Source organism: Bos javanicus, chromosome 5 (assembly GCF_032452875.1).
Source record: "Bos javanicus breed banteng chromosome 5, ARS-OSU_banteng_1.0, whole genome shotgun sequence".
NCBI lineage: Eukaryota > Metazoa > Chordata > Mammalia > Artiodactyla > Bovidae > Bos > Bos javanicus.
In genome coordinates, this window is record NC_083872.1 from 110,672,807 (window position 1) to 110,682,950 (window position 10,144).

A 10,144-nucleotide genomic window follows, 5' to 3' on the forward strand; every position below is an offset into this window, starting at 1 on the left:
CTAAGACTCACTATACTTATGTTTAATTTATTAAATTTATAGGGGCTTCCTTGGTGGCTCAGATCATAAAGAATCTGCCTGCAATACATTAAATTTATAAGACATTCAAGTAATTGAAAAGATTTTAGTAATTATACAAGCAAAGTTCTGAGGAGAAATATAATAAATTTATAAATATAAGTTAAAATATTCAAGGAAATTTGGTTAACCATATTAGAAAAGTTCCTTAAAATTTGTCAAATTTATAAATGGGCTTGCAGCTTAAGAAAAAATATATTAAGTAATAATATATACTGCTGCCGCTGCTTAGTCGCTTTAGCTGTGTCTGACTTTGTGCAACCCTATGGACTGCAGCGTGCCAGGCTCCTCTGTCCATGGGATTCCCTAGGCAAGAGTACTAGAGAATGCCCTCCTCCAGGGGATCTTCCTGACCCAGGGATCGAATCCAGGTCTCCTGCATTGCAGCAGGCAGTCTTTACCACTGAGCCACAAAGGAAGCCCTGATAATACATAAATAATAATGTATATTACTTAATAATATATAAGTAATATATAGAGTAATAATTTCTCTAAGCCAAATTTTAAAATTTGTATTTATTTATTTGTTTGTTCTGGCTGCGCTGGGTCTTTGTTGCTGCACGTGGGCTTTCTCCAGTTGCAGTGAGTGGGGCTACTCTCTAGTATTTTTGGTGCTCCGGCTTCTCATTGCAGTGGCTTTCTTGTTGCAAAGCTTTGGCTCTAGAGCATGCAGACTCAGCAGTTGTGGTGCATGGACTTAGCTGACCCGTGTCATACAGGATCTTCCTGGTCCAGGGATCAAACATATGTCCCCTGCACTGGTAGGCAGGTTTCTTAACCACTGGGCCACCAAGGAAGTCCAGCCAGATGATTCTTAAACCATGATGTGGTAGAACAACTGGAGAATATCAAGTCATCATTTGAATCAAATTATTTTGATCAACCTGACTTGGACCAATTTGTCTTTTTAAAAAAATATTTATTCATTTTGGTTGTGTTGGGTCTTAGCTGTGGCACGTGGGCTCTTCTCACAGTGTGCAGGCCGCATGTGGGATCTTGGTTCCCCAATCAGGGATCAAACCCATGTCCCCTGCTTTGGAAGTTGTATTCTTAACCCTGGACCACCAGGAAGGTACCTGACCAATTAGTCTTGGAGCAAGATTTCCCAAAGACTCTTCCTTAGCTGTTATTTGAACAAAAGGTTCTGTGATTTTAAAAATTTGAGGCAATGCTAGGTTAAACAGGTGTTTTACTTCACTGTAGGAATTCAGACCCTTTAATAAAATGTATAAATCTCCGAGAAATACAGTTTATTGCACTTCCCCAACATATTTTACTATTTGCATATTCAGTCAATTAGTTATTCCACAAATATTTACTGAACATCTAGTTTGTGCCAGAGAGTGCTTTATGCACTTGGAGTGATGTGTGTATGTGCTCAGTGCTCAGCTGGGTCTAACTGGAGTAAAGCAGTGAACGAAAGAGACAGATCCATCACTTTGTGGAGCTTAAATTCTAATGAGAAAACAGACAGTAAACATAAGTAAGTAAAATATGTGGTATGTCAGATGTTATTAAATGGTATGAATAAAAATTAGATCTGGAAAGGGGATAAAAGATGCAGAGGATGAAGGTAGGAAGTTTTCAAATAAATTTTCAAAGAAAATGATCACAGAAGGCCCACGTGAGTTAGCAAAGACCTGAAAAATCTGACAGCAAGCCAGGTACATAATGAGGAAAGAGAGTTCCAGGCAGAGGGAATGCTAAGTGCAAATGCCCTGAGGTTGGAGTGTGTCTGCTATTTTCTAGGAATAGCAAAAAAATTAGCCCAGTTGGTACACAGTAAACCAGAAGACAAGTAAGAGCTTAGATTTGAGATTAGGGAGGATTTTTGGCTTTTGCTCTGAGTGAGCCTGGGGAGTCATCAGGGTGTTTTGGACAGAAGAGTATTATGATCTGATCTATGTTTTAAAAACATTATTCAGGGGCTTCCCTGATGGCTCAGTGGTAACGAATCCTCCTGCCAATGCAGGAGACATGGACGAGTTCAATCTGTGGTCCAGGAAGATCCCACATACCGCAGAGCAACTAAGCCCTGGTGCCACCACTGTTGAGCCTACGCTCTAGATCCCTGGAAGCGCAACTACTGAGCCCACGTGCCACCACTTCTGAGGCCCATGAGCCCTAGAGCTTGTGCTCTGCAACAAAAAAGACCACCATAATGAGAAGCCTGTGCACTGCAATGAAGAGTAGCCCCTGCTCCCAGCAACTAGAGAAAAGTCCACCTAGCAATGAAGACCCAGCACAGCCAAAAATAAATAAATAAAATTATATAAAAAAATTTATCCTGCCTTCTATGTGAAGAATAAATGGTAGGGGCAAGGTCTAAAGGAAGGAAGCTAGTTAGAAGTTATTATCAATAATCCAGAACAGATATTAATAGATGGTTTAGGCCAGTGAGGTAACAAAGGAGAAGGTTGTGAGAAGTAATTAAATTTACATTTTTTTCTCCCTCTCTGTACACATATAGATACAAATAGGAAAAATATACATATAAACTTTGTATTATGAAAAATTTCAAACATAAACAAAAGTAGACAAAAAACATTATAATAATGAACTATCATGTACCTATCCCTCAGCCTCAACAGTTATTAACCATGAACTCATGGCCAAAATTTTTTCCATATAAACTGCCAACCACTTACCTCCCTTTTCATATTACTTTAAGCAGATATTAGGCAACATATCAATTCATCCTAAATATTTCAGTAGGTATATCTACAAGATGAAGACTCTTATTTTTAATATAACTGCATTACCATATCACATCTAAAAAATTAGTAATTCCTTAATATCAACATCTAGTAAGTGTTCAATTTTCAGCCTCATATGTCTTACTTCCTGTAGTGTGTTTGCATTAGGCTCCAAAATAAGATCTACGTATTGAGATTAAGTGACATGTCTTTTAAATGCCTTTTACTCTCTAGGTCTTCTCCCTGAGTCCACCTCTTTTCTATTCTTTATAATTTATTTGTTGAAGAAACTGGTTGGTTTATTTTAAATATATTTGAAGACAGAGCAGACAGGATTTGTTAATAGATTAGAGTTAGCATGTGAGGGGGTAAAAAAGGCACCAAGGATGACACTAAGGTTCCAGACCTGACGATTAGGAAAGAGATCTGAGCTGAGGGAGATTTTAGGAGGAGCAAATCTGGGGCAAATACTAGAAATCTGATTTGGGACCTGTGACATCTGAGTTGTCTAGCAGACATTCAAATGGGGAGGCATATTTGACTATGAAACTCTTTTTTTTTTCTTGGAGTTTTTGTGAGGTCAAGGTTTTGAGGAATACTTTGAGGAAATACTGCTTTGTTCAAATTGCTCTTGGAAACTTCTCTAACTTATGAAATAGTAATTCTGCCTACTAAGGCAGGGAAAAAAAAACACACACACCGTAGTCAACTTGCATTGCGAAGATGGTGACTATGTCTTAGGAATCATAAGATGGTAAAAAAAAAAAGGTGGGGAGGAGTTAAAACTGCTGATGCTGAAAAGCAAAAACAACATTGGATTATTTCCTCTAAAATATTCACTCTAACAACTGAATTTTAAAAAATATTTCTTTGGTTGTGTTGGGTCTCAACTGACCCTCAATGCAGCGTGCAGGTTCTTTTAATTGGTTGCGGTATATGGGATTTAATTCCCTGAGGAGGGGTGGAACCTGAGCCCCTGGCTCCCCTGCATTGGGAGTTCGCAGTCTTAGCCACTGGACCACCAGAAGAATCCCTAACAACTGATCTTTAAGGAAAACCAAAAGTGAAATGGAATTTCCTTGATCAATGGAGAATAAAAAGGAAATGAAAAGTTAAACTGATTTCTTTAATGGCTTATTAATCAATACAGACTGATTCAGAAACTACTTATACTTTGGGTCTGAATTTCTTGTAAAAAAGGTAATCCCATTTTTACAAGCAGTCTAAAATTTATTTGCTTCAGTTGCCATTTGAGGGGAAAAAAAATTCTGCAAAGTAAGAAGCTATTTCTATTGTTTATAGTCAAAATAACAACTCGGACAGAGGAAAAGAAATGTAGTATTCCAAAGACTGTGCTTAGTGGTTATAAAAAATATAAATACATACTCAAATTCCTGGCTCCCAGTGGTGATATGGAAAACCATCTTCCTCTTCTCACTATACTCAAATGCAGTCAAGAATCCTGGTTCCTACAGAAAGACAAAAGGAAAGGTTCAAAAAAGATATTAGATGAATATCTTAACTTCAAATGCTGCCAACAACTATATACTTGATTCTCGGTCATCATTTGCTATAAGCTACAGTTCATTTGTCTTTGAAGGCAGCACAAGATCATGGTTAAGAACACAGGCTCTAGAGTCACCTTACCAAGGTTCAAACTACATCTCTAACACTTATTAGTTGTGCAATGTGTGGTAAACTACTTAATCATGCTGTACTTTGGCTTCCTCTTTTGGGTCAAATGGGATAATAATAGCGTCTCTCTCATAGGGAAGCTGTAAAGGTTAAATGAGATACATTTATGGCATAAAGCAGACTCGTACTTTACTAAGTGATTCAGTTGATTTCATTCAATGATGCTGGCCCTCTGTGTTCTTTATTAGCCACTCCAGACAGTTCTGATACATACCACTGTACTATGAAATTAACTTTCTCTGTCTCTGTCTCTCCCTCTATATCTCAATCTCTTTCCCTAAGGAAAAACAGTTTCAGTTAAGAGAGGATTAGACTGTTGGTGCATTAGTGGGTACACGAGAAGGAGAAAGATTCTTCTCTTTGGTAATAGAATTACTTTCCAAAGGAAAGAAGACTAATGCCTTGAGCTATAAAGGAGCAGTTTAAATCCCAAACCCTGGGTACTGCACTAGGGCTTCCTTAGATACCATGGCAGTTACGGAACTGCCTTGTGGGTATACAGCCCAAGAGTACTCAGAACATAGAGCAACTGAGTTGTGTTCAGACCAGTTCAGTTGTGTCCTCTCCAAGTTCAGGACCACACTGACACTTGCAACTGGAAGGAAAGAGGTAACTGTTGGTGAAGAGAATTTCTAGGACTTGGTGAGAATGAGACTCTCTTATACACATGTAGAAAAGGAGAAGCCTGCTCTTCTGCAAAGAGAGGCTTTGGCCTTTCTGCACATTCTTATTCCCAGAGGTGCTGCCTCCAGTGGCCCCCAAAAGTGCTACACAAAAACTTGGGTCAAAGGCATGTGCTTCTGCTTGGAGCCATCAGCGGCATAGGTCTCTTATGGTCTATGGGCCCAGGTACAAAGTACAGGTTTCACTTAGCTTTATGCTCAGGTGCCTCAATGAGCACATTCTTGGTCATATCTATCTTAACTGCACAAATGGAGACCCAGCCACTGTTGGTCTTTTTCAAATGCAATGTTCTCTTATCAAATGCCTATACCAGGAGAGAGCAATTTCTTTGGTGCTGAGTGCTTCACAACAGCCATATATACAATGTTTGAGGAGATAATGCAAAAAAATAAGGAGGAGGAAGGTAAAAAAAATATGAAAAGGAGGGAGTCCCTGGTAGTCCAGTGGTTGGGATTTGGTACTCTCACTGCTGGGAGCCTGGATTTGATCCCAGGTCATGGAACTAAGATCTTGTAAGCAGCACATCCTGGACAAAAAAAGAAGAAAAGAAGGAAAGGCAGAGACACAGAAAAGGGAAAAGTGATAGAAAAGGAGACAAAAATAAAAGGTTTTGTAAAAAATGATTGCCTTCATAGTTTTCCTGGTCTCTTAACCTCTGTCTCATTTTTTTTCAGAAATTATTGCTTTGAAACTTACATGATGAAAAGTTAACATGGGGCATATAATGTATAGTGATGCACAGGAACTCAGTTATCACAATAGTTTCTAGTGTACGTAATGAAAAAGGCTACAGAGATTCCCAGGGCCCATTTAAGCTAAAACAACAAAGAATGGATTTTGCTTACAATAAGCTTGTTGGCTGCCTCTTTAATCTTGTCCACTTTCGCTTCTGAGAGTCCTTTGACATTGCACAGGGCTCTTCTTGTTGTCATCTGTATCCCTTTGATGGTACAGATGCCTACTGACTTCAGTTTCTTAATGTCAGCCACATTCTGTAAGTAAAAGAATGGGTGCAGCAGATTGAGAAAATGCCAGCCTGAAAGGCTCCCCTACTATGTCATGTGCTTTCATGTCCATCTACTTCCATTATGATGCCAATTTTACACAAGCAGCCAGGTGGAACCCACCCACCATGTAGCCAAATGTTCTGGAAATATCTGAGTAGAACATACCCAGCATGCTGCCAAATGTTCTGGCTGTGCCCTGATTTCCCAAGAATGTTAGTGAGACCATGGCAATGTAACAAGGAATTCAAAAGAAGAGTCTGTTGGTAGAAAAGCTAACAAATTTATCACACATTCACCCCCTCAGTTCAGCTCCTTCTTTCTACAGAACTTCATTACCAGTATGTTCTTTAAAAATCTTTTAAGATTTTTTTCTTTACCCTTGGAGAATGCAAATAACTACATAACCAAAAAACCAGCATTTTATCTTGCTCCAACTTTCTAAATTCAACTGAAAGGGAGTAAATGTGAGGGCTTCAAAGGGTAGTGTCAGAGAAGTTTTACTGTCAACTGATTGCTACTGAAATTCATCTAGCTTGTTACTTAAAGTCTGGATTTCTGTCATCACCGACTCGATGGACGTGAGTTTGAGTGAACCCTGGGAGTTGGTGATGGACAGGGAGGCCTGACATGCTGCGGTTCATGGGGTCGCAAAGAGTCAGACATGACTGAGCGACTGAACTGAACTGTACTTACTCTAATCACATGACACAGAAAGTAAATTTTCAGTAGATAGCTCTGAATGCCTCCCGTTGGACCAGTGGTTCTCAACTGTGGGCAATTTTGCCCCCTGGGGACACCTAAAAATGTCTGGATAAATTTTTGGTTGTCACAACCAGAGGGTTGCTGCTGGCATAGAGTAAGTGGTTAGGAATCAGGGATGCTACTAAACACCCTACAATGCACAGGAGAGCCACCTCAACAAGAAAGAATTGCCTGGTCCCAAATGCCAATACAGTCAAGGCTGAGAAACTCTCAAAGGGACAATTTCACAGAGTATTGAAAAAATACTTACAATTCCATGTTTTTGTAACAGGTCAATGTCTTGAAACAAAGATTCCTAAAGGAGATGGAACAGAAAAAAAAGAGTGTTAATTCTTCATATCCAACTGTTTCACATATTTTAAAGACTTAATTCAGCATTATGAGTCACTTCAAAACGCCTCAAATTCCGCTTCTCTAGACAAATTGAGGTAGGATCAATAATACTTTTTCAAATGTATTGATGCACACTTAAAAGCAGCGCCAACACTGAAAGCACTAGGAAGCCCAATATGGCACTCAGCCCCCTGCAGTGGAAGCACAGGTCCCAACCACTGACCCCCCGGGGAGTTCCAACAGTCTCTCCAAACTCTTTAAGACCTTAATCCAAAAGAGTGGAACAACACAAGCTATTTTTAAATATGTTTTCTCAGTCTTCTCCACCAGACCTTGAACTCCTTCCTCTGCTATTTGGTACCAATATGGCCATACCAATTGTTAAATTATTAAAATACTTTCATGCCAGCTGCTAAGTAGCTAATCTTAGCTCCCCTTGCCAAACAAGTTGTTACATATTTGTAATAGTGCCTCTCTCCAGAACTGTTTTATTTCTAATAAATAAAAATAGTAGTTAAGTTTCTAAAAGTAGTTAACAGAGAAGGAACTCCATTTTTGTAGAATGAATGAATATCTATGTATCTTTCAACATTCTAGGCATACATCTTCATCTTGGAATCCTGGTTCTTCCAGCACAACTTGATCCTCCTTCATATTGAAGGGTGAACAGCAGAAAAATAATCAATTCTGGAAAAACAAGAAATATTAGTAAGTTGTCACAGATCACATAGTACAAAATCCTTTACCCGAGGAATTTTTTATTTCATTTCAGTCATCAAGGACCAGAAAGATAATTAGACAAATATTAGAGCCCCATGAGCCACAACTACTGAGCCCAAGCACCACAATACTGAAGCCCGTGCGCCCAGGGCCCGGCTTCACACAAAAGAAACCACTGAAATAAGAAGCTTGCCCACAGCAACTAGAAAAACCCCTGCTGGCCACAACTGGAGAAGAACAGCAAATAGGAAGACCCAGAGCAGCCATACATAAATAAAATTAAATTTAAAAATTCCTTTTTTTTTCCCAAGAAAAAATAGTTTGGAATAACTAGGCTGCTGCTGCTGCTGCTAAGTCGCTTCAGTCGTGTCCGACTCTGTGCGACCGCATAGATGGCAGCCCACCAGGCTCCCCATCCCTGGGATTCTCCAGGCAAGAACACTGGAGTGGGTTGCCATTTCCTTCTCCAATGCATGAACTGAAAAGTGAAAGTGAAGTTGCTCAGTCGTGTCCAACTCATAGGGACCCCATGGACTGCAGCCTACCAGGCTCTTCCGTCCATGGGATTTTCCAGGCAAGAGTACCAGAGTGGGGTGCCACTGCCTTCTCCATAACTAGGCTGGCCTATCTCATTTCTCCTAAGCCTGTGGCATTATTTCTTTTTTCTGGTGTGGTATGTGTGAGTGAGGGGACTGCTGCTGCTGCTACTGCTAAGTCGCTTCAGTCGTGTCCGATTCTGTGCGACCCCACAGACGGCAGCCCACCAGGCTTCCCCGTTCCTGGGATTCTCCAGGCAAGAAGACTGGAGTGGGTTGCCATTTCATTCTCCAGTGGGTGAGGGGACTAGTTTCATTTATTTCCTCAAAAATGGCCACACTGTATCTTTTGATACAGTATCATCTTTTGATTTCCTATAGCACAGTTAATCATGACTAACAATATCTTTTTTGTTGTCTTGGAAGGTTATTTAGAAGTAGAATCTTAGAATTAAATGTTGATATTAAACTTTCATATTTGTTAACAATCTTAAGAACTTCGACCTTAAGTCTTCCTTGCATCCTCCCTGGCACCTAGAACTTAAATCTATTCTCAATAAAAAGATATTATTTTTCTCATGTACAAGGACTCCCTTCTGCTTTGGAATGACGAGGAGCTCTCTTGTAACATATTTTTTTTGTTTCATAAAACATTAGATGTATTTCATTTTATAATATTAACTAGCTTCATGATTTTAAGGTTTAAAATTATGGTGGATAGTCCATAGGGACACAAAAGAGTCTGACATGACTTAGCAACTAAACAACAATAATCTAATATTTTAATGATAAAATATTAGGGCCAATAAGCAGATAAAGCCTTTGTTCTAAGTCAGGAATCTACAAAGCATGAATGTGTTCGTTAGAAAATGTGGTCCAAATAATCAGTTTTGCTCTATTTCATCTCCTCATTGAACACCAAACTAAGTTGGGGCCCAGCTCAGTGGGGAACAAACTTCGGAGGCAGAAGTAGGGTCGTTATCACCTAGTACAAGAAAGTATTCGAGGCAAACGAGGAGACAATGTAAACAGAATCTTCTGGAATGCGGTCCCTCACTCAAGATAGCTAATCATATACATGATAACCCCAAAATCTCTAAGTGACTGTTCTTTCTTTCTTAATGATTGTTCTCCATCTTTCTCAAATAGCAGTTGATAGAATGAACAGTTGGATCTAAAGTAGGGCTCCCAAACACCTTGGTTTAAGGTGCCAGAAGCGGTCCCTTACCGCGGCGAGCGCGGTCCAGGTCACCCTCCCCGCCTCCCCGCCCACCGGCCATTTTCCTGACACCGGACTCCCTCATAAGGGGCCCGAGGAGGCCTCTTCAAGACTTAGGTCCGACTTGGTTTAAAATAAGGATTCTGGAAATCCCTCAAGAGCACTCGACAGGGTTGGGATGGGAGTCGAAAAGCACAAAGCCACCAGCCTAGGGCCCAGCAACGACCGTCGAGCAAGGCCTCAGAAAGGAAGCCCCCACTTCCCCTCACATTCTTCACCCGCCTTCCCCTGTTGCCATAAACACCACTCGTACCCACAGTCTCCCCCGGGTTCTCAAGGTATTCGAATCCCGCCCCCGGCCGGGGCTTTCTAGTCCTCAGGGATTCTGATTCGGAACCAGAACGCTGAGACACG

At 40.3% G+C, this 10,144-nt stretch overlaps 1 protein-coding gene and 1 long non-coding RNA gene across 2 annotated transcripts in view; one reads left to right on the top strand and one right to left on the bottom strand.

Annotated features, from left to right (window-relative positions):
• DMC1 (DNA meiotic recombinase 1) overlaps positions 1–7,943 on the bottom strand; it is a 34,174-nt gene extending 26,231 nt beyond the window's left edge. Inside the window, exons 1-4 of the mRNA XM_061418531.1 lie at positions 7,859–7,943; positions 7,173–7,217; positions 5,999–6,145; positions 4,161–4,243 (exon numbers count right to left, since the gene is read on the bottom strand). Of these exons, the coding sequence (XP_061274515.1) occupies positions 4,161–4,243; positions 5,999–6,145; positions 7,173–7,217; positions 7,859–7,909 (326 nt within the window). The 5' untranslated portion in view covers positions 7,910–7,943. The remainder of the gene's footprint in view (positions 1–4,160; positions 4,244–5,998; positions 6,146–7,172; positions 7,218–7,858) is intronic.
• On the top strand, positions 6,222–7,936 carry LOC133248389 (uncharacterized). Its single transcript, XR_009736696.1, has 3 exons — positions 6,222–6,498; positions 7,194–7,350; positions 7,853–7,936. It is a non-coding gene; the product is annotated as an uncharacterized LOC133248389 (long non-coding RNA).
• Positions 7,944–10,144: the final 2,201 nt, after the last annotated feature.